Source organism: Macaca fascicularis, chromosome 8 (assembly GCF_037993035.2).
Source record: "Macaca fascicularis isolate 582-1 chromosome 8, T2T-MFA8v1.1".
Classification (NCBI taxonomy): Eukaryota; Metazoa; Chordata; class Mammalia; order Primates; family Cercopithecidae; genus Macaca; species Macaca fascicularis.
The window spans coordinates 31,722,064-31,747,639 of record NC_088382.1 but is presented as its reverse complement, the minus strand read 5'-3'; the positions used below and the strand labels follow the sequence as shown (position 1 = coordinate 31,747,639).

The window sequence follows — 25,576 nt, the reverse complement described above, 5'->3', positions numbered from 1 at the left end:
CTAAATCAGTCATTCCTTCATATATGTGATACTTTTACACTTCAATGAGAAAATAAAACACAAAGATACAATTTGGCATTTGAAAATAAAAGCAGGAAAGTTGTTGGAAGTTGGGGTTAAAGACGTGGTGATTCTAGGGAAGTTAAATATTATAAAAAGATGAATGCTACAAAATTCGGATTTAGTCCAACTCACAGCTAAGGTAGAAATAGCACCTGATGGCAAGAGAATGTCCAGCCTAAAATTTTCACATTGGGGAGTCCTATATATGATTTTTAAAGTTTTTTAAGTTCATATAAAAAGAAAATAAGAGTATTTTTAAGTATACATTCACCTCAGCTCAATGTAAAGAACTACTGTGTTGATCTTGTCTCAGAAATATGGAATTATTTCATATTAAATGTTTCTGCTGACAAGATGAGTTCAGGGAAAAATTATCTGAGGCAGGTAAAAGGGAAGACATTTGTAAATTTCCTTTTAAAAATTTAGAATGGGAGGAGTAGAGAAATAGGAAAATGGTGGATGACTAAACATAAAGTAAATCACTCTAGGATTACTTGCTTTATCTTACAGGATATCCCATTATTAAAACCCAGAAAATATTAAATGAAATATCTGAATCTCAGATTCAATTTAACAAATGTGATCACAAAGACTTGCAGAGCCAGAGAACTGAAAACAATTTTTTTTTGGTACGCAATCAAAATAACATAATACAGGCATCTCTGAATGAGAAAGGCTGGGCATCTAATTTAATTTCTGACAGCCAGGAGAGTTACATGATCCAGTGAAATGATATAAGACAAGGAATCAAGTGGAGCTAAAGAATCACACCAGAAACCAGTATACCTTCCTATATCAACTTTCCACTATTCTCTAATCATCAGATCTTATCCCAACACCCAGATTTGAACCAGTGTTCAAAGGATTGATATGAGCTAATGTAGACAATCAGAGCAAACACAATGATCTTTAAAGGTAACAGGAACTTCCTTGGCCTAGTGCACAGAGAACACTTAATCTACCAGAGAAATCTGAAATGTAACTAATACAATCTCTTTTTTTTTTTTTTTTTTGAGATGGAGTCTCGCTCCGCCGCCCAGGCTGGAGTGCAGTAGTGAGATCTCGGTTCACTGCAAGTTCCGTCTCCCAGGTTCACGCCATCCTCCTGCCTCAGCCTCCCGAGTAGCTGGGACTACAGGTGCTCGCCACCACACCCGGCTAATTTTTTTGTATTTTTAGTAGAGACGGGGGTTTCACCATGTTAGCCAGGATGGTCTTGATCTCCTGACCTCGTGATCCGCCTGCCTTGGCCTCCCAAAGTGTTGGGATTACAGGCATGAGCCACTGCACCTGGCTAATTTTTGTATTTTTAGTACAGAAGGGGTTTTGCCATGTTGACCAGGCTGTTCTGGAACTCCTGACCTCAGGTGATCCACCCACCTCAGCCTCCCAAAGTGCTGGGATTACAGGCGTGAGCCACTGCATCTGGCCTCAATCTCTACATTCTATCCGATGACATTTAAGGAACCCTTCGAGAAACATTTTCTGTATGGCCAGAAAAAAATTAAAAATAGCAAGCCACACTGATCTCTAACAATACTTCAAATGAAGACATTCACTTGCCCATGGCAATCTGGCAACTATATTTACGTAATAAACCTAAGAATGCAGCTTAAGAATAATTACTGAACAAAAAATTTTCAATCAACTCCTCTGAAATTTCTTTTATATTTTATAATTATTTTAATATTGGTAAATTGAATAGCTTTTAAATTAGCCATATGAACCACTGCTTTGTTCACTAATTCGATCTTGAATACATTTTGTGTAAATTTTAGGCTAACTAGCTATATTCACATTTAAGAGAACAAAGACCACAAAATGTTATGTCATTCTTTTCTATATATCAATTTAAGGTGCTTATATTGGTACTTAAGAAGACTTTCCCATTTAAAAAAGCCATGTCTAATATTTATAACTTTCTTTCATTTTATTACCTGTAATATAATTTTCCTTTTTTGAAATTACTTAAAATTGCTAATGGAAAAAGTTGATAACATATCTGAATCCCATCAATTTACATGCAAATGACATTAATAATACAAGTCGATCTAGTAAAATAATACAAGTTGATCTAGTTCATGGGATGAATAACAAGAATAAAAATGAGACCAAAATAATGATTATAAAATGGTCATAGGAGAACTAAATGAGAGCTGGGTGGAATTTTAGACGCCATCTAAACTAATTCTCTTGTTCCCTAGAGAATGAGAAAATGGAGGCAGCACGAGGTAAAATGCCTTGTCCAAAGTTACACAGTTAACTGCAAAAGAGAGGCAAGACTAGAAATCAAGTTTCCTCACTCAAAATCCTATGGTATTTTTAAAAATAAAATAATGCATTTTTACTAATCATTAAAAAAAAATTCTGCCAATTTAGAAAATTTTTTTTTGTTTAATTTTAGACTCCAGGATAGAAAATAGAAATTATTAAGCTCTAAGTTAAAAAAAAAAAAAAAAACAACCAATAAGCACAACACAAAGAAATATCTGCAATTTAGCATATACAAACAAGCTGACTTATACAACAAAAAGCCTTAACGCTACAATAATAATAAAGTAATCCATCCTACTTCAGGAAATATGACAAAATATCAACCTTAAAAAATCTTTAAAGACTAACTTTACCAGTTAATGGTAATTAGCAAAATAATGAAACAGTGAATCTTCAAAATCTGAATTATTTCAAGGTAAAAAAACTTGTTTAATCTCTATTGGGAAAAACTGGTGACAGTGACCAATAAAATGAGCATAAAGTATAAGCAACACTTTGACACCAACAAAAATATTCAAGAAAGAACATAACAGATTTCCTGAGGCAGACGATGATTAAAAAAGTAATCTGAAGGAAATTATCCTTCAATGCATTTCAACAGATTGAACTACTGTGTCTTAGGAAGTAAGTAATGTAGTGGTTTTGTGTTTGAGTGAAAACTTTACTTTCTTTTATATTTATGTCAACAGAATTTTACTTCCTAATTAGAGATCACAGAATAAGAAACATGTTTAACTCATATTAAATCTTTATATATTAAATCTTTATAAATCAACCAAATAGAAATGTCTACAAGGATGGCTGATTCTGGGTAGACTTTAACATTTTCATTCTTAGAAGACTTGGATCCTGAGAGAAAACTGTAATCCTATATCAATTTAATGACTAAAGAGGAGCACAGGATTAAGATTAAATCAGTAAAAAACCCAGGAGATTGATTACAGTCAGATGGAAGGCATAGTCTTCCTACTCCTTTCCCAAATTCATCTAATTGGAACAAAAGGAGGAGAGAAAAGAATGAAATTATGAAGAGATGCCAACACAATTATTTTCATACAAAATAGGTCAAAATTATATAAGAATAATGTATAAGATTATACAGCTACTAGGAAATACAGCTGTATTAAATGTAAACATTTTTTCTTAATCAGTTGTAAAACTACATAAAAACATTTAAAAGAATCATGAGTTCCTTTGTAAATCTAGGTTCCATAAAAATGCTATCCTTTGTGAGTGAAGAATGGAGAAAAAATCCTTACTTTACACAGTTTAAAAAAATTATAAATTGTACAATTCTCATAGTGTGATGACTTAAAATGTAAAGTTTTGCCATGATGAAAACCAACAAGTGAATGACTTTTTCAAAACTGTTCTCAATCAGAAAGAATTAGGTACATAAAAGCCAAAAAGTCAAAGACAAGAAACGTTATAGGGTCTACATTCTTCTTTATATATATATATTTTTATAATTTAAGTCAAGCTAATGTACTTACACAATTTCATATAAAAGGAAAAATATAATGAATATCCCCAAATTTGTTCTAGAAATTCAACTACATAAAATTTGAGAGCATACTCTGGTATAACACATATTAAAGAACCAATACAATTTAAAAGCATAACCTACTTTTTAAAGGTTAATTGGATGACCGATTTAAAGACTGTACCAAATGAATACTGGTCTAATTGCCTTATTTTGTTGTTACTGCTAAAAAGAAATACTAATGAAGACTGTAACTTTGTTTTCTACAGCCCCCCCCAAATTCTAACAAAATCAAATATCAGTAGAACAATTTATGGATCAGGCATGGTGGCTCATGCTTGTAATCCCAGTGCTTTAGGAGGCCAGGAGTTCAAGACCAGCCTGGTCAACATAGTGAGAACCATCTCTACAAAAAATTTAAAAAATTTGAATTAAGCCAGATGCAGTGACTCATGCCTGTAATCCTAGCACTTTGGGAGGCTGAGGTGGGCGGATCACTTGAGGTCAGGAGTTTGAGACCAGAACAGCAAAACTCCTGGCCAACATGGCAAAACTCCATCTCTACTAAAAACACAAAAACTAGCCGGGCGTGGTGGCGTGCACCTGTAGTCCCAGTTACTTGGGAGGCTGAGGCAAGAGAATCACTTGAACCCAGGAGGTGGAGGATGCAGTGAGCCGAGATTGTGCCACTGCACTCCACCCTGGGCAACAAAGCCAGACTCCATCTCAAAAAAAGAAAAAAAAAAAAAATTAAAATTAGCCAGGTGTAGTGGTGCATGCCTACAGTCTTAGTTACTTGGGAGGCTGAAGCTGGAGGACTGCTTGAGCCTAGGAGTTCAAGGTTACAATGGACTATGATTATGCCACTGCTCTCCAGCCTGTGTGACAGAGCAAGACCCTGTCTCTAAAAAAAATTTTTTTTAAGTAGAATAATTTATGGGTTACAGAGCATTATAATAAATGTTATTTCACTTGATCCTTACAATATCCAGTGAGGGACGCTAAAACCAAAAATTACCTTATCCACATTTTACACTGAAGAAACAAAGACTCAGAGAAATTAAATGACCAGCCCAGTTGACATCATGAGTTAAATTCCAATCCCATGGGAATTTTCATTACACTAGACTACGTAAGTCATCCAAATATGGTAATATGTAAATGTACCTTTGGCATGTCAAAAAGCAATATAAATATCATCATAATGAAATTTTGGTATGTTGATATTTTCTAAGCTCCAGCAAATGATTCACTAATTTATATAAAAAAATTAAATTGTTCCTTTCATTTCACAGAGATATAGCCTAAACTAAGATGGGTACAATTTGAGTTATTTCCAGCTATTATCACAAAGAAATTGATGAGGTAGGTTAAAATGTAGTAAATTTTTCTAATTTGAACACATTCTTAGAATTTTTATAAATCTGCTCTAAGAGCAGCAGAAAAAGGAAGGTTGATTTGAAGATTAATTTACCCAACTGGTCCACAAAGATCTAACAGCATAAGACTAAAAGGAGTCTAATTACTTCTAAGAATCATTCTTTATCTTCTAAAATTAATTAAAAGGATTGGTACATGTCTGTACATATATTTCTTTAATTACAATAGTGACATGGACTGTTATCTATGCAAAATATGTTTCATTCAGTGTATTTTACATGCTTATTACCTGCCATATATTATTCTGGTAAAGCAGAGACTTCATTTCAAATACATTGGTTAAATTTAGATCTTTCCAATTTCTTTGATGTGAGACTCAGTACTAGAGTAAAAGCAAGTTGTGTGACAAGAATTGTTCATTTAAATATTTATTGAAAAACTGTATGAAGCCCTGTGCCAGCTGAGTTATTGACCAATTGTTCTTTGAAACAAACTGTTTTGAGTTTAATATTATCTTAGATCTTTTGTCTAATTATTGAATAAAACAATGTTGCTGAAATCAAAGTACTTTTTGAAAAGCTTTTGATAATATATTAACATTTTAGAGAGAACTATTGTTTTCTCAGTTGTCAACTGAAAAAAGAAAACACTAAACATTATCATATGCCAATCAAAGTTAAACATATGGTAGGAAAACTGTCCAGACTTACTCAGATTGGTTTAAGCTAGTTGAGACTTGAAACTGCTGCCCAAACTAAATACTGTTGTTTAAAACCATGGATTAACAATATTACATAAATTTTGTGGGACAAAATTAAGATACTTACTGAAAGTAACTGAAAAGTCACTATAGTATTCCCATACATACCAACAATTAATTTGACAAAGAAAATACAAATGAATATATAAAAATGTAGAAGCACGAAGATTTTCATAGTGATGTTCACTTAACTGTCTATACTTGGCCCACTTGTAAAAGAAAACCAATTAACATTTTGGCAGTTGATAATATAATGCAGATGGCAATGAATGACAACATCTTCGAGCTCAAACTGGTACCTTCTACATTAACTTATTTTTGTTTGTGAATGTTTGTTTTGGTTCTCTCATGCTGTTTGCAGGAGAGATTCTCAGACAAAAGCTTCATGAATTATTGATAAATGAGTTGTTATATGTTTGGCTTTCAGAGAAAATGTTTATTAATTGTCAGTTATGAGGGAATTCAGACCTACCTGCCTTGAGCATTAACTCCAGTTCCAAGGCAGTGAACACAGAGAAAAACTGAAAACACTTTGGGCCAAATATTCAAATATCTCCCATGAAGAGTAAGTCATATTATCATATATGTACTTTGAAATATATAAAATAATAGACAAATTATTACTATCAGAAAACTGACTTTGCTGCCTGAAGAGAAGATTCTTTTTCAACACCTAACTTCTTGGCAGTTTTTGTTTTAAAGGGTGAGAAAGAAAGTACACATGAATTCAACACGTCAAGGAATATACTACAGCAGTCCTCACACCTCTTAAATCCACAATAACCTAATCCCTTATCATTCATAATGTTTTATGGTTTTCAAAGAGCTTTCACAGAATTTTTTTTCACTTGGTCTTAATTTGACAGCTTTGTGAGGTAGGTAGAGTAGGTATTTATCTTCTATCTTCATTTACAAACAAGGGAACTGAGGCTCGGAAAGTTGAATTGTTAAAGGTCATAAACTATAATAGCAGAAGGCAGAGCCAGGCCTCTTCAGAGTCTAGAATAAATCTTCAAAGTATGATTCTTGGATTATCTGCATAAGAATCACCTGCAGTTATTTTTATAACTACAGATTTTAAAGTCCTATCACTTTGGCCTTACTAAGTCTCTCTAAGAGTGGAGCCCAGAACTCGGCATCTGATGCAGAACAACTGAATATCAGATAATGATATGAAAGCCAAAGACTGAATCCATGTGGATGTTCATGTGATATATGATGCCATCAGATCAGCAGGGGCAAGTTATAGTAGTGAGTTTCAAGCCAGGCTGCAGATTAGAATCACCTGGAAAGCTTTTTTCCTTTTTAAGAAAGCTACCAATTCTTACTTGTATGAGGAGAAGGTGTTAGGCATCTGAAGTAACCCAAGTGATTCTTACCTGCAGTCAGGGTTGAGGACCCTTGTTTAAATATGCTTTTTACATAATACATCCAGCATGTTCCAGCAATTTTCTTTCTCTTCTGATTATTTCATGCCTAATAAGGTTTACAGTTTATATTGTAAATTATTTAAACATTACCAGATAAACATTTTTTACTTTTTTTAAGATTAAATGATATTCATAGTAAGACTACTAATCATGCTTCATTTAGCTACAGTGATTTTCCAATATCAAATCAATCACCACTTTGGACTGAGGTTATATATATTTCAGTTGTAAACAAGAATGATCCAGAATCTGAAAATAAGGGTGTGGGGCAAAAGCTGTAGCCTACTGGCTATTGGGCAAGGCAAGTGCAGACAATCAACTCACTATAGGAGGGCCTGGAAGCCAAGGTCTGGTGGCTTTGGCAAGATCACATCTCACTATAGAAAAATACAACAATGAATACAGAGAAAACGTTTTGCCATTTTGTAAGTGTGGTTACCACAAAGAACCTTATAATGTATGATGTTTATCTTATCACATGCCTCCACAAAGCAAATTTTGAACATTAAGTTCTGTATGAATCAATACTATTACATGGGAAAAGATGGCCACAAATTAAAATTTTTCCATCATGCATATGGATAAGTTATAAAAACACAGCCAGTAAAAGTAATATTTACAAAAGTTAGAAAAACAGCACAATTATAGGGGAAAGAATGCCCATCTCTTTATTCCACTGCTAATCCAAATCCTGAATATCTCTGGATGAAGATTATTTCGAGAGAATGCTGAGAGAACCTTTCATAGACTAATCAAATTCTTCTGTTATACTTTTATTCTATTAGCTAAAATACCCTTGCTGATTTATTAAATTCTCCTACAGTTTAAAAACACAGTTCTTTTTTCCCTTAGTGTAAATAAAACTACAAAGTCCTACTATTCATCTGAGAAGTAAACCTTGCATAGAAAATTTCTTTAATTCTGAAATTGTTTTATTAACTGAGCTACCAGAATGTTATCTCACAACTAGTTTACAGCATATGAAAGTTCACTACAAAGCAGTCACCACATATTTAGGATTTTTCTAAATATAAAATGAGTGGGTTTATAAAAATGCTTACCAGACAAATAATTATCTCTTCATAACCTAGAAAGACGAATTATTTTTGTGATAATAGAATTCTTAGTGTTTTGGATGCCTTGATGTTCCAAGTTTGATGCAATATAAAAAGCAAACATTTACCTTTCCAGTGGACACAATCTGTAGTTGACTGAAAGCATGTTAACAGTGAGTTACAGCAATCAGTCATGCAAAAGGCAAAGAATAAAATCTTTTTAAACAGCACAAGTTTTCCACCTTAGACAAGACAAATTAAGCACTGGTTCCATCTTCTTCAATAACCCGATTCATGCTGGTGCCATGTGTGATGTGAGTCATGGGATTATTACTGAGATCTCTGATGCTGCTATGTCGTGACTGTTCATTGAGTCGATGAGAACTACTATGCCTGGAGTGATCTGTTAGTCGTGACATGCTGCCATGAGGTAGTCTCTCCTCCATTCCTCTGTAACTGCAGGGCGTGTACCTGTCACGAGAGAGTTTATTTTGAAGTGGGTAACAGAACACACTAGAAAATTAATAACACTAATAATTTTCATAAAAACGCCTCAGTAAGGGAAATTATTAGGAAATCAACCATGAGAAAGTAATAACCAACTTTTGATTGCTTAACTTCGTTAACACTGTAAAATTATTGACATGGCCAACAAAAGAGAAGAAATAATCCACTCAGAATTAAGGTTCCATTCATTCTCTGCAAAAGGACAGAAGCTAAGATTAAATAAGGCTGATCGATTTAAAGCTGCACTAGATATGGATACCTTTGTCATTCAAATGAGTTTTGAACAGGGTGGGTTCAGGGAGAGGGGTAACAACAAATAGAAGAAATGTGGCATTGTCCCTGGCAGCCAAGAAGAGTGGCTATGATCAGTAGACGGGTACACTCAAATTTTATTAAAAGACTCTGATTGGAAGAGGGAGAATATGAAATCAGAGGTGAAATCGGTATAACCTAAAAAAATAAATAAATGAATAAACTGGCAAGCAATGATGACAGTATGTGCCGAAAGCTGCTTTCCAGATAGCCCAGTTAACAACTGAATTAACTACCTGTAAATTATCTTAATTACCTCTCATCAGGGCTTCAGGCTGTGAAGATGCTCCTTCATGGAAGCTACATCTGCTTGGAAGTTACGTCCTAACACTTTGTAACCTATATTCTGGCTAAAGTAAATTCTTTGTACCTTCAGCTCTAGACCCAGCTTGGAGTTTGTGAGCTGGGCTCCCTCTGCTAACTGCAGGCTGTCCCCTTCTCTGCACTTATCTTGGAAAGCAACAATGGAGCTGTTAAATTTTCTTTTGTTGCAGTCCTGACTCACTGAGCTTTGCCATGAGGAATAAGATTAGCTCTAGGCCAGTCAAGGTCAGGAAAATCAATTATGACTTTTTTATTAGGCCTTTGCTTATGGAGCTAGCATGCTATTTATCAATGATTCTGGCTTTATAGTGTGCTCTTTCAAGGTAAGGACCATATTTTATCCTTTAATCCCTAGTGCCTCAAGAAGTATTTGTTTAAAATACTTTTTGTTTATACTTACACCTATACATATACCATTTTGTAAAAGTATTTGATTTAGGATAATAAACCTCAAAGAAAACTTAGTATAATCTATAACTTTAATTAAGATTAAGTTTTAAGTAACGTTTCTAAAAATAATATATAGCAGGCTAGGTTTTTTTTTTTTTTTTAAACAGTCATCAAAAAAACTAATCATAAGCAGCTGCAGATCTGTTGGCTGTCAGAAAGCGTTAATCCACCATTCCTTCACAAAAATAATTGTAACAAATTTCATGACTCAGTGTGAATTATTTATAAAATTTAAAGATAGATTCATACACCACAGAGGTGATCTTCTAGTAACATTTTCATTAGATCAGAGTTTAAAACTTGAGAAGTCCTTTGAAAATTATTTTTTCAAAAAAACATGTATTTTGGCCGGGCGCAGTGGCTCTGGCCTGTAATCCCAGCACTTTGGGAGGCTGAGAAGGGCAGATCACCTGAGGTCAGGAGTCCAAGAGCAGCCTGGCGAACATGGTGAAACCCCGTCTCTACTAAAAATACAAAAATTAGCTGGGCGTGGTGGTGGGCACCTGTAATCCCAGCTACTTGGGAGGTTGAGGCAGGAGAATTCCTTCAACCTTGGAGGCAGAGGTTGCAGTGAGCCGAGGTCGCACCACTTTGCTACAGCCTGGACGACTAGGGCGACACTCTGTCTCAAAAAACAAAAACATGTATTTTTGTTTCAGTAAAGCAAAAAAGAAAAGTTAAATATGAAAAGATAAATATTTTAAACATTTCTCATGTTAATAGGTAAAATGTTATTTCTCATTCATTAAAAGATAACTTCATATTTAGGACCTAAAACAGTTTTAAATTTGTTCTGCATGTTTCGGTAAATAATGACAATGTTTGCAGATGAAAACATTTCAGAATGGGCTTGTTATTCTAGTCTAATAATTATTATTCTGCATAATGGTTGTTGCCTTAAAACTGAGTAGAAGATTTTTCCAAGTTTCCAAATATGACTTGGCAGCTGATTTGGAGATCTTTCACCTCTCAATGGCTACCCAAGCGTCTGTCTCAAATAAATATGGCAAATGAAAAGAGCAAAATATGATGCAGTTTTCTAGTAATGATATAAAGTTTTCTTTTAAAAATCACTATATAAAAATATAAGCTGAGCATTTTCTAAAATGAAATATAAAGCTTTGAGTTACAAAAACTCAAATAATATATTTTTCATAGAAAAATTTACTATATTGAATAATTTTATCTAAATTCCTTAAGTGACACATATGGCCATCCACAAAACATTTTAGAATATGAACAACCTGCCCATGGATAATTAAGAGTCAACTACATAGAAAAGTAAATTTAAATATACTGTTTAATCTCAACTGTATATGTAGGAATTACCAAGTTTATTTTTTGACAGTCATTTAAACCACTGTGACCACTGACTCTAAAACACAATGTGAAAATGTAAATAAATTTTAATATAAGCTTAGACAAAACAATTAGGATGGTTAATTTGCTGCTATTGTCAAAAAGATACTGTGGTGCCTTCCAAAGTCAACATAAAAAAACCTTGAAGACGACTGACTCTTTCTGAGTTTCCATAGTATTTGCTATCACTAATCTAAATAACTGAATTAACTGTAGTTTTACTAATACCTCCTTATTTATTCCCTAGCTTTTTCTTGTCATGGCACCCACTTACCAACCTAATCATTCATTCCCAAACCTCCACCTACCTACTTATTCACTTCCTTTTTCACCCACCCTCTCATCTAACCACCAATTACTTATTCTTTGAAGCTGACATATGTGTGTAGGTGTATTCACCTCAGCCTATTTTGTTTTATATAGCACAGAGATCAATAATTATCCAGCAAAGAATCTGGGCCAGAGTGAGTATTGGGAAGTGTGTGTGTGTGTGTGTGTGTGTGTGTGTGTGTGTGTGAGATCCCACAGCCAATGAGATGACTAGAAAATGACCAAAACATAGTGTTGACACACAAAGTTAAAAACTGACTGAAGCAGAAGGAAATCTCCATGAGATGGCTTTTCAAATTACGACAATCCTTGTTCAGACTTCTGGTTCACCATAGTCTTGGAATCTCAAATCTGCCCTAAAGTTCTAGGTACAGCAAAGAGTCCTACAGTATGAGTACTCGTGCGCCACATTACAAAACACCTTCAGTAGGGTGCCACTGTCATTCTGGCTCCTGAATTTCTGGGAAACATCCACATTATTTCTAAAGTCATTATTTATTTGATAGATGTGTACATTCCCTACTATATACATGCCTAGCACTGTGCTAGATACTGTGAAGGAATATGGTGTCACTTAGTTCTTATTTTCTAGAAGCTGCAAACTTAGCTGAGGAAAGACAATTATACAGAAAATAGATCATAACAAAAAGAATGATAAGCAATTTCTCTGACTCACATGCCCATTGTTCTTCTTCCTGTATTATTATTACTGTGAATATTTCCCAAGGTCTTGTTTTTGGCCTGTTGTTCTTTTTTTAATAGTGACTCAAGGGATTCTAGCTCACAATTTTAATTGCCAACTACCTCGTATTGATGATTGTAAACTTTCTTATCTAAGCTACAGCTCTATTCAGATGAGAGTGGCTGAAATCTATTTTTAACTGCCCTCAGAAATTCTCTACTTAATGTAAACTCATCTTTTACTGTTCATTCACCCTACTTATCTCCTCTAAGATATTTTCATGAACCAATCTGACCTTTCTCTTTCCTGCAGTTCTACATCTATTATCTTTAACACTCACTGTCTTAATTATATCCTGGCTTGTGCTATTATTTAATTGGTTCATATGTATATGTCTTATCTTTCCTATAAGGTTATATGCTCCTAGAATGCATAAATTACATGTTACTTTTCTTCCATACACATCTTATCTTTCCTATAAGGTTATATGCTCCTAGAATGCATAAATTACATCTTACTTTCCTTCCATATACATCTTTATACACAGTATGTCACATGCATAGATATTATACTATAAATAATTATTCATTCATCATTGAAAGGATAAGGCCAGGCCAGACATGGTGGCTCATGCCTGTGCCAGCTCTTTGGGTGGCTGAGATGGGGAGATCACTTGAGGCCAGGAGTTCGAGACCAGCCTGACCAACATGTCAAATCCCCGTCTCTAATAAAAATAAAAAAAAATTAGCTGAGTGTGGTGGCACACACCTGTAATCCTAGCTACTCAGGGGGCTGAGGCATGAGAATCGCTGGAACCTGGCAGGCAGAGGTTGCAGTGAGCTGAGATAGTACCACTGCACTCCAACCTGGGCAACAAAGTGAGTCTCGGCCTCAAAAAATAAATAAATAAATAAATAAAAGAAATAAAGAAAGGATAAGGCCGATAACGTCAAATAAAGCTGAGTTCATGGAGGGTGGTGACTGATAAATATATGTTAAAAGAATTCTGATTCCCTCCCTCCTTATCAGTATTTTTAGCTGGGACCCCTAAATTACTGTAGAAACTTCCTAACTAGTCTTACTCACAATTTTCTTCATTCCGATGCTATTGCCAAGTGATTTTTCTAAAATACAAATCTGATTTTCTCACTTCAATGCCTGAAGTCCTATGATAGTTTCTCACTGCTGTGAGGGAAAAATGCAAACTCCTCAGTATGAATTCCTCTCCGTCAGTTGCCGAAACATGCAGTCTATGCTCCAGCCATACCCACGTACCTAACTACCTGCCTGTCTTCGTTGCCTCTGCATGTGCTGTTTCCTTGTCTTTAACTCCCAACTGCCTCCTCTGAATCCTATTGAAAGTAGAAGAGACATCTCTTGCGAAGCTTTCACTTTCTATGATTTATTAAATGGTTTTCTTCTCTGAGATCCCAATGCACCCTGTACACATTTTTACTATACCTACTGAAGTGTATTGTAATTGACTGTTTACTCTTTTGTCTTCCTTCTCTGCATCCCCAGCACTTAGAAGAATGCTTCTCATATAGGAGCGCTAAGTGGAACAAAAGGAGGAAGGAAGGAGAAAGGATCCTTGTGGTTAAAATGAAGTCACTGGTGATGTTAGAGGGTACAGTTCAGGCAGGTAGAGAGGAGAAAAAGACTACACTTTCAAGGCATAAAGGATGGATTAGGAAGAAAAATATTCAAAATAGTTATTTCCAAAATTTAGCCAGGAAAGGAAAAGGAAATGGATACAAGATAAATCAGCATCAAAGAAAGACTGCTGCTCTTTTAAACACAGGGTAGCTGACCAACAGAAAGTAAAAGAAAACAAGTTAAGAGGAAAAAACAGAAGATTAAAAAAGGAAAGTACAGAGAATCGGATCCTACACTAGGAGGACAGGGAGAAGACTGAGACTGACAGGACAGAAACAGCTGTGGAAACAGATGTTTTCAAGTGAACACAGAATCCTGTCAGTTTCAGGCATTATAATTTCCATTCTTTCAGTTTCCCAAACTAGAAATCTTAAAACAAACAAACAAACAAAAAAATCCCAAAAAAGTCTTTGGCACATTCCTTTTCTCTAGCTGCTAATATTAATTTCTTACCAATCTCTATCATTTCTTCTTTCTTCTTCTTCTTCTTTTTTTTTTTTTTTGAGACAGAGTTTTGCTCTTGTTGCCCAGGCTGGAGTGCGGTGGCATGATGTCAGCTCACTCCAACCTCCACCTCCCGGGGTTCAAGTGATTCTTCTGCCTCAGCCTCCTGAGTAGCTGGGATTATAGGCACCTGCCACCACATCTGGCTACATCATTTCTTCTTTCTAAATATCTTTCAGGTCAGCTCTTCCTCTCCTCCCACTGCCACCATTCTTCTAAAAGCCTTTATCATCTCTCAAATAAATTACTGAAAAAATCCCAAGCAGTTTCTAATTCTAGTGTCTCATTTTTCAAATTTAACAAGAAACGCACAGCCAGGCTTCTCTCAAACATTTTCTCTGTGAAACCAACCCCTCCCCAGCCACCAGAATTAATCACTCCCTCCTCTATGCTACTACTGTACCTAGTAAACAGGGGTTGGCAAACTAAGGCCTGCTGGCCAAATCCTATTTTTGCAAATAAAGTTTTATTGGAATGCAGTTACTTCTATTTGACTACATATTGTCTACGACTGCTTTCATGCTACAACAGCAGACTCAAATAGTTGCAATGGAGACCATATGGCTCATAAGGCCTAAAATATTTACTATCTGACTCTTTACGGAAAACGTTTGCTAACTCCTGAACTATACTATCATACTTATATGTTGCTTTGTCAATTACAATAATAGAAGCTGATATGAGGTACTCGCTGAGGCAGGCACTGTTCCAAGGAATTAGGTAGGCTATCTCATTTAATTTGTACAACATTATTAAAGAGGCAGATATTACTATTTTCATTTTATAAATAAGGAAACTGAGGCTTATCATTCCAGATCCATGTTCTAAACCACAAACTGACTACACTTCTTTCTAAACAGACTGTGAGCTTATTAAGAGCAAAGATCACGCCTAAGTCATCTTTGTATTCTTAGGGCCTAGCACAGTGCCAGATGTAGCAGGTGTTCCATAATTGTTTACTAAATTAGTCTTACTAAAATAACCACTTTTACCCGGTCTTCTCCCTGCTCAATCCCCTGCAATAACTCCCATATTGCTTACCGCATCAAATCTAAACAACTCTGACTGACTTTAAGTCTGACCATAGTCTGGACAACTCTATCTAGCAAAGTTCAAAGGCTTAATTATGTTCAACTTCTATTTCAGAATTGGCTGCTCTTCTTTCTTAAGCTGTATGACCATAATTCAGCTTATGAAATAAACTACACTACTAACAAAACTCACCTGCCATCACGTGATCTGTGGAGGCTGCCGTGGTAGCTGCTCACTTTGCTGTGGACGCTCCCTGCTTTGCTTCTTTGATCATCCACCATAGCCAGCTGAGTTGAAGAAGCATGGGTGGATGTTCCTTGAGTGGAAGTTCCCCTTGACTTTCTTATGATAGGAGTATTTGGATCCCTCAGGAGAGACTGAGCAAAATCAGGTTCCTGGAGTACCTGTCGGCTCTCATTCACTATCCTAGACAACAGAATAGTAAGTTTAACATACATACCAATCTTCCCACAGACCAATAAGCAATACTTCTGTGCAACACTGATATTATTCTTGAAATTAATTGCTCGCCAAATTAGATCTATAGGACTGATATGAAGAAACATTGTTGACAGAGGAAAGACTATAACAACAATCCATGTCAATCTGTCCCCTAAGGTGGTATGATGGAAAAAGGCCTGTGTTAGAATAAGGAAATCAGGATTTTAGTTCCAACTTTATCAACAAAAACGTGATCTTAAGCATGTCATTATCTCTTCTTCCTTTCATTTCTTCATCTATAAAATGAAGGTATACAATTTCATCATTTCTAAAAGGTCCCTTTCAGCCAAAGAAATTTGTCATTCTCAAGATACTGAACTATTATGAAGATATAACTCTAAAATAGAAAAATTGCTTTCTTGCATGGTTTATATAACTAGTAGAGGCTTCACTGTAGCATGGATACAACATTTAAGTTGTAAGAGCAGTTGTTTTAGTGTACGAGTTGATTTTATGCAGAAGCAGTTGTCTAGTGCTGGAATAAACATGAGCAGTCATAATTAGAATAAAACAAAATGAAAAATTAAAGTTACAATTAAGTCTCAGACATATTAGAAGCTTAAAGGGAAACATTTAGGGGAAAAATTATTGTCAAAAACAAAAAATTCTAACTGCTATCAAAGGATTAAGTAGACAGATGGCTTATGATGATGAACAAGGCAGTAATTAAATTAATACATGAGCTAAACAGTTGTAAAGGTTAGTGTCTTGGATTATGTAAATAAAGGACTTACTATGAAAAATCATAAAGTTAAAATCAGATCATCAGTTTCACTTCAAAAATAAAACTCCAGCATGTAAAGACTGGATCATATATTGAGAAATTACATATATTATAAATTTTCACATTACAAAAGGATTGTCATTATTGCTGTTGTTTTTCATGTTGGGGTAGGTGGGCTGAAGGAAGTCTAGTATTTATCGAGTACTTTATATATATTCTTCTTTGAATCCCCTTAATAATGTCATCATTACAGAGATTCATGTCCTAAGAGTAGATTTCTAAGGGAATATTGGATATCTATTAATAACAGACATTATAATCCCCATTTCATATACAAAGAAACTAAAGTTTTAAGAGATTAAAGAACTTTCAAAAAATCACACAACAAAACCAACAGTCAAGGATCAAACTTAAGTTTAAAGTCTTAGAGGCTAATCACAAGGTAATGATAAAACAGTGTTTATATATATATCTGGAAAACAAAGTGTCAAAAACATGACAGAAAAAAGAACAAGTCAAAAATAGTGGAAAAAAAAATCTGGATTCGTTCCTCTGTCATCAATGACCTTATTCACATATATACATACATCCTACCAAGTCATTCTTGGTTGTTGACTTTATTTTCTAAACTTGGTTAAAACTGACTTCTAGTTGTCCCAAAAGTTTAACTCACGTTCAAATGGTGAAGGTTTGTCCCCTCATTTTACAGATAATGTCCAGAGAAATTAAGTGAAATGACCCAGGTAATCCAAAAGAGGATTTCTAAAAATATTTAAATCTATGTCAGAATTATTAGCATAAGTATGGTCTTAAATCTGGCTTCACTTAAGGGGAGAACATTAATTTGATTAGCACAATATTAGAAACGAATCTACAGCATAGTATAACAAAGCAGTTAAAAGCAAAGCTCTGGAGTCAGACTGTCTGGGTTTGAATCTATATGTCAGCAATCACTTGTTATGAAATCTTGGTTCTATGCCTCAGTTTCCTTATCTGTAAAATGATGTCCTCCCTCACAAGGCTGTTTACAGCATTAAATGATTTAATGTGTAAAGTACTTAGAACAGTCTTTGAGTATTAAATATGCCCAATAAATTAGTACCCATTATTATGATTATCTTATAGTCGTTTCCCAAAGGCTAACCAGACAAATGCTAGAAATAGCCAAAGGGTGCCCACACTCTTGAATGCCAGAATAAGGGGCTGCCACTCCAGCTCAGAGCACATTCTGGCTTGGAAGATGACAAGGACTGTTGGTTGGAAATCCACAGCTGCAGAAAACCAAATGGAAGGGCCCGAGAGTTTTAACCAGTTTCAGAAGGATTTGGGCCCAACCAGTATCCCCGCCAACTAACTAGGATAAATCTCTATAAGGAAAGCTTCAGTTTAGCTCTATCTGGAATTTCTAATGCAACTCTATTACAGAATTATTTATATATGGCCCAGAGGTGTCCAGGAATGTTTAATTCAAGTCCTTTCCTCAGCATCGTGTTTTACTGTGATTACAATACAGTTTTCTGAAGAATACACAAATAAATCACAGTAAATCCCAAAAGGGAGGAAACTCTAAGAGAGCAGGGTCTTGGCCTGTTCTGTTTGCTATCAAATCACTGGTATCCAAAGGTAGTTGGTGGCACATAGTAAGCATTCAACAAGACTTTCTTTTGTTTTTTTTTTTTTTAATTATACTTTAAGTTCTAGGGTACATGTGCACAACATGCAGGTTTGTTACATACGTATACCTGTGCCATGTTGGTGTGCTGCACCCATTAACTCGTCATTTACATTAGGTATATCTCCTAATGCTATCCCTCCCCGCTGCCCCCACCCCACAACAGGCCCTGGTGTGTAATGTTCCCCTTCCTGTGTCCAAGTGTTCTCGTTGTTCAAAGAATGAATATGCCCAGAAGATAAATGTTTTTGGTTGCTATTGAGTGAGCTCATCCCCTTCTTTCCTTCTCTGCTCTACGAAATTATATTTAAAGGAGAAATGCATGATCTGATATCACTAGTAGCAGTCTCAGATATCAGAATAAGAAATGTATACAGTCATCCCTCAATTTCCTCAAAAGAGTGGTTCCAAGACCCCCTGCGGGTACCAAAATTCGAGGATGCTCAAGTCCTTATATAAAATGGCGTAGTATTTGCATACAACCTCTTGTATATTTCAAATCACCTCTAGATTACTTACAGTACCTAATACATCACTTTATTTGCATAGATTCAGTGTAGTGCTCAGCATGCAGCAAATTCAAGTTTTGCTTTTTGGAATTTTCTTGAATTTTTTTTTTCCCAAATATTTTTGATCCATTGTTGGTTGAATCCACTGATATGGAACCCCCAGATACAAAAGGCTGACTGTATATTAAAATGTGATGTTAATATAATTTGTGTAACAGAAATTGTTAATTACTGGTATTTTAGTGAATATAAACTTTATTAGTGAGGCAGAAACTAAAGTAACTTCAAATTGTATCTCATGAGAAAATGACATTAACCAGTACTAGGCACATTCTACATACAATTTTAAAATATTTACAGACTACCCCACAAAAAAATCATTCTTTCATGGATCCTAGGTTAAGTAAAATCATAAGAAATATACAATCCACTAACTCAGAGTTTGTGATAACTCAGACAGAGATACCTATGAGACTTAAAACTAAGTAGAGTCTGAAATCATTTGTTCCACTGTGAAAACTGAAGGGTCTTGTTTTGTTTTGTTTTACAAACTAAGGTACAAACATTCAAAGATTCCTTAAATATGCCCTCAAATCACACTGTAATATGCAGTATGGCCAACTATGAATTAAACAACCTCTAACACATTTCAATTAATCTACTAATATCATTTTTCTATTTGGCTTTAACATGTACTATATTAGAATGGAATAAGAGTATTTCTTTATGTCACTTTTGGTACACTTGGAAGAATAATGGACAACTGGAGACAGAAGTTTATCTAGCTCTTATCAGTAAATACCTGTGTGACTTTGGCCAAGCACTTAACCACTATCTTGGTTTTCTCATTTGTAAAAGAGAGATAAGAATATATGTCAACCTTCAAAGGAGTATCAGGAAGATCGGATAAGAATGTAGAGAAAAGCATTAATTTGCTTTTAAGAAAATTACAATTTGAATTTTTTTCACAAAGATTGGACTTCCTTCAAATACTCTGAATTAGTACAGGAGGCTTGGTCATCTTCGGGACTACTTGGCCGTCTTCTCAAAATAAGTTTTTAGTTTTAAATTAAGACATGCTACTGTGCTAATCATAACTGGATACTGCTGAAAATGTTATAGTCTTGTTTGAATAATTCTCCAAATCCAAATCATTTTAACACAAGCAACACACAAAAAAATTACGTAAATGTGAGGTTTGTGAACACTGTGATAATTTATTTCAACTTACTCTTTTTTCCTACGACCATGAAAAAAACTGGCCCATTCAAAGCATGTCTTTTTGCTTCCAACCCAAAATACAGAGGGAATGCCAACTATGAGAGCCATCAAGTATTTCATCAGAAAGAGAATCAAGTCTGGACGACTCATTTGAGTAACCTGGAAGAACAGAAAGAAAAGCATCTTAAATATATAAAAATAACTTTCTATTAAAGGCCATTATGAAATCTTTTTCTTTTTCTTTTTTTTTTTTTTTGAGACCGAGTTTTGCTCTTGTCACCTAGGCTAGAGTGCAATGGTGTGATCCTGGCTCACTGCAACCTCTGCCTCCCACGTTCAAGCAATTCTCTTGCCTCAGCCTCACGTGTAGCTAGGATTACAGGCATGTGCCAACATGCCCAGGTAATTTTTGCATTTTTAGTAGAGAAGGGGTTTCACCATGTGGGTCAGGCTGCAGGTGATCTGCTGCCTCAGCCTCCCAAAGTGCTGGGATTACAGGCATGAGCCACCGCACCTGGCCCAAAATCTTTTAAATAAAGTAAGAGTAAAATAATTCTACAAATTTGATGTTCTCACTTATAAGGTTTTATAGGTAATTTTCTTATTATGTGGAAAAAACACACTCCTGAAAATCTGACAATAAATTTATACTCTATACATTGAGACATATCTATCTATCTAGATAGATATGATGATAGACATTTGGCTGACGTTAGTCATCTTCTAAAATACGAAAGAATGAAGAGCATTTGTACAATGGCGGGGGAAGGGTGGTGGTGATGTAGATGAACTTTTTAAAAGAGTAATGTGAAAAGATGCAATGAAAGGAAAAGACTGATAGTTTTGACTATTAAAAATTTAAAACTTCTATAGAACAAAAAGCCTTAAATCAAATCAATAGAATAATGACTAACTAGAAATATCAATTGTATTATCAATCAATAAAGCAAACCTAAGGAAAAGAAAATGAAGAATAGACTGGGTGTGGTGGCTGTAATCCCAGCATTTTGGGAGGCTGAGGCAGGCAGATCACCTGAGGTCAGGGGTTCAAGACCAGCCTGGCCAACATGGCGAAACCCCATTTCTATTAAAAATACAAAAATTAGCCGGGCGTGGTAGCAGGCACCTGTAGTCCCAGGTACTCGGGAGGCTGAGACAGGAAGAATCAGTTGAACCGGGGAGGTGGAGGTTGCAGTGAGTCAAGATTGTGCTACTGTGCACTCAAGCTTGGGCAATAGAGTAAGACTCTGTCTCCAAAAAAAAAAAAAAGATAAAAGAAGAAATAAAGTATTTGTTAAGACAAAAAATAGCAGAATAACCCAAAGTTGGTTACTGAAAAAGGAATAGTCCAGACTCCAGTCTAATCAAAACAACAAAGGGAAGAAAACAGCAAATACACAGACACAGAAACGATAATAAACAGATGCAAATAGAGAAAAATTAAATAATCTTAAAAAGACTACTTTGCTCAATTCCATTCAAACAGACTTGAAAACCAATGGAAACAAATGATAGGAAAATGTAATTTAACAAAATTGACTCCAGAGGAAATAAAAAAATTTAAACAGATATATTATAGAAGAAATAAAGTTGTCAAAGAGCCACCTCCTCTCAGAAAGCACTAAACCCAAGAGTTTCATAGGAAAATGCTAATAAACCATTAAAGAACACATAATTTCAAATTGTCTGAAAACACACAAAAAGAAAGCTATTAAAATTATTGATATAAAGCAAGAATAAAATCGTACTTAACAAAGGCTCCATAAAGAAACTATTTATTTATGTCTCATTTAGGAATTTGTATGCAAACAGAATTCAACAGCAAATTAAAAGAATAGGCCAGGACCAAACAGGGGAATGCAAGCATGGTTCAATATCAGTAAATTTATTTATAAATTCAACATATTATTAGATCAAAGGGAAAACATATGATCATCTTCATAAATGCCACAAAGGCATTTGATAAAAGTATTCACTCTTGATTTTTAAGAACTGTAATAAAATACAAATAGATGGAGTCCTTAAAGATGCTATATATCTATATCACAATCCAAAAGCAAACATCATGCTTAATAGAAACACCAAAAGTCACCAGAAATATTTTCATTAAAATATGGGATACAAGAAGAGTATCTACTGCCACCACTCTTAGTTAACCATTTCAACAGCTCTAGACTGCAATTAGATAAAAGAAATAAAGGTTATAAAAACTAGAAAGGAGGAGGCAATGTGATCGTTATTTATAAATAATATAATTTTATACCTGGAAAAACTAAGAGAATAAAGTAAAAACTATTATAAATTATAAGCGGGGTGGCTAGGTGTGAAATAAAATACACAAATAACTTTCACATATATAAATATCAATTAGTAGATATAAGAAAGAAAATTTTTCATTTACCATTGTTATGGGCTAAACTGTCTCCTCTATCCAAATTCATATGTTGAAGCCCTAACTCCCAGTACCTCAGAATGTGACTGTATTTGGAGGTGGGGCCTTCAAAGAGGTAATTAAGGTTATGTGGGTAGATCCTAACCCAATCTGGCTGATATCCTTATAAGAGGATGAAATTTGGACATAAAGACACCAGGGATGTGTACACATAGAGAAAGACCATGTGAGGACACAGCAAGCAGGCTCCCGTCTACAAGCCAAGGAGAGAGACTTCAGAGGAAACCAAACCTGCCAGCACCTTCATCCTGGACTTGCAGCTTCTAGAACTGTGAGAAAATTAGTTTCTGTTGTTTAAGCTACCCAGTCTGTGGTCTCTCATTATGGTAGCCCTAGCATACTAACACAAACTATAACAAAAGAGACAAAACACCTAAGAATAAATTTAATACGAAAAATGATCTATTTGAAGATGTTTTAAAACACACCCCACTTCAAACATGTTCTTAGTTAGAAATAATTTATCATAAGAAAGGAGATTATCCTTGATTTAGTTATCAAATTCCAAAATTCCAATAAAAATACCAAGAGTTATATGAGAATTAGACAAGTTGATTTTAAAGTTTATAGGGAAAAACAAACAAGAACAAACCGGAAAGTCCTGAAAGAGAAGAAAAATACATCATTAAGCTATAATAATTAAAGCTGTGTAATTATGGAATACAGTGTTTAATATAAGCAGTACTTAAGTAAGTGACATTTCAAACCATTCAGAAAAAATATGTTTATTCAATAAATGGATTCTGGACACGCTTCTAGAAAAAAACAGCTGTGAAGTCATACCATATTTCATACCTAGATGAATTTCTAAAAGATCAAAAATTCAGGCCAGGCGCAGTGGCTCAGGCCTGTAATCCCAGCACTTAGGGAGGCTGAGGCAGGTGGCTCGCTTGAGCCCAGGAGGCAGAGGCTGCATGGCGCCACTGCACTCCAGCCCGGGCAACACAGCAAGATCCCATCTCAAAGTAAATAAATAATTAAATAAAAACAAAAAAACAAAAATTCAAACGTAAGAAAAAAATTAACAACAAAAAAAACCATAAAGTTAAAGTTGTAGATGAAAGCTTTTATTTCGGGGAGAGAGATGAGGAGTTACTTTCTAACAATGACACAAAACTTAGAAGCCATCAAAAAGAGACAAGTGAGCCAAGCGCAGTAGCTCCCATCTGTAATCCCAGTGCTTTGGGAGGCCGAGGCAGGCAGATCCCCTGATGTCAGGAGTTCGAGACCAGCCTGACCAATATGGTGAAACCCTGTCTCTACTAAAAACACAAAATTTAGCCAGGTGTGATGGTGGGCGCCTGTAGTCCCAGCTAGTTGGGAGGCTGAGACAGGAGAATTGGTTGAACCTGGGAGGCAGAGGTTGCAGGGAGCTGAGATCATGCCACTGTACTCCAGCCTGGGCGACAGAGCTAGGCTCTGTCTCAAAAAAAAAAAAAAAAAAAAAAGAAAGAAAGAAAGAAACAACTATGCCAGATAAAATCCCACATTTCTGCACGGCCATAACTATTGTTAACAGCAGCCAAAATACAATTAAAAAGCTGATATAAAATTGTTGCAAATTATATGGCAGATAAAAGGGCTAATTTCGTTAATGAATAATAAACTCCTACAACTAAAAAAGCCCATGACCCGAAGAAAAACAGGCAAAATATATCAACAATTTACAGAAAACAAAAGACAGATCTAGAGCTCAGACTCATAGTTAATTATATGCTGGTTCTACTTTTCAACCTATCAAATAGGTAAGATCTGAAAGTCTGACAGTATATTGCATTAGCAAATGTGTGGACGAATACTCTCATATATTGGCGATGGAGAGGTAAATTCATAAACCTCTATGAAAGACAATTTGGCAATATCTATCAAAGTTATGCCCTTTGATTAAGCAACTATTTAAAAAATGTATGCTATATATTCATATATATATGTGAAATGATGTATGTTCAAGTATTGTACATATATCATATACCAATAGTAAAATATTAGAAGCAGTATGATTTATCCACTCAATGGAATACCATGAGGGCATGAAAAGATACTGAGGAAGAGTTTTCTCTTTTGGTATTGATCTCCAACATATCATTAAATGACAAGAGCAAGGTGGGGAAGTGTGTGTGGGAGCTACCAAGTGAGTAAAAGAAAGAGGGAGCAAAGGAATATACTTGTTTGTACACGCATGAATACCACTGAAAGAGGATATACAAATTCCTTATAAAATTCCTTTACTTGGAATTTTATAGAGGGGCACTGGGAAGCTGGGAAGCACAGGCAGTGATAGAAGAGAGACTTTTCCCATATACTTTTGTAGCTTTTGGGTTTCGAACCAGTAAAAACTTTTTTTTTTTTTTTGAGACAGAGTCTTGCTCTGTCGCCCAGGCTGGAGTGCAGTGGCACGATTTTGGCTCACTGCAAGCTCCGCCTCCTGGGTTCATGCCATTCTCCTGCTTCCCAGAGTAGCTGGGACTACAGGCACCCGCCACCATGCCCAGCTAATTTTTTGTATTTTTAGTAGAGATGGATTTTCACCGTGTTAGCCAGGATGGTCTCGATCTCCTGACCATGTGATCCGCCCACCTCAGCCTCCCAAAGTGCTGGGATCACAGGCGTGAGCCACTACGCCCAGCCTCGAACCATTAAAAACTTTTAAGAATAAAAAAACAATTTAAAAAAATATATGTATGAAGATTCTAAATATAAAAATAAGTGCTGGGTGGGGCACTGGGAAACATCCTCACTGTTGGTAAACTGGTATAACCTTACTAGTACACAATCTTGTAAAACTTATAAAAAATTTAAATGTATATTCCATTTGATTCAGCAATTCTATTTTGAGAAATAACATCCTAAAGAAATAACATGTCAATAACAGGGGATTGTTTAAATAAATTATGGT

At 35.2% G+C, this 25,576-nt stretch overlaps 1 protein-coding gene across 4 annotated transcripts in view; it reads right to left on the bottom strand.

Moving 5' to 3' along the window:
* Window positions 1-5,612: 5,612 nt before the first annotated feature.
* FZD3 (frizzled class receptor 3) overlaps window positions 5,613-25,576 on the bottom strand; it is a 72,638-nt gene continuing 52,674 nt past the window's right edge. For all 4 annotated transcript variants that reach the window (XM_074000578.1, XM_005562951.5, XM_074000580.1 and 1 more), the window contains 3 exons: window positions 20,239-20,387; window positions 15,794-16,027; window positions 5,613-8,916 (listed from right to left, as the gene is read on the bottom strand). In XM_074000578.1, the coding sequence (XP_073856679.1) occupies window positions 8,703-8,916; window positions 15,794-16,027; window positions 20,239-20,387 (597 nt within the window). In that variant the 3' untranslated portion in view covers window positions 5,613-8,702. The remainder of the gene's footprint in view (window positions 8,917-15,793; window positions 16,028-20,238; window positions 20,388-25,576) is intronic.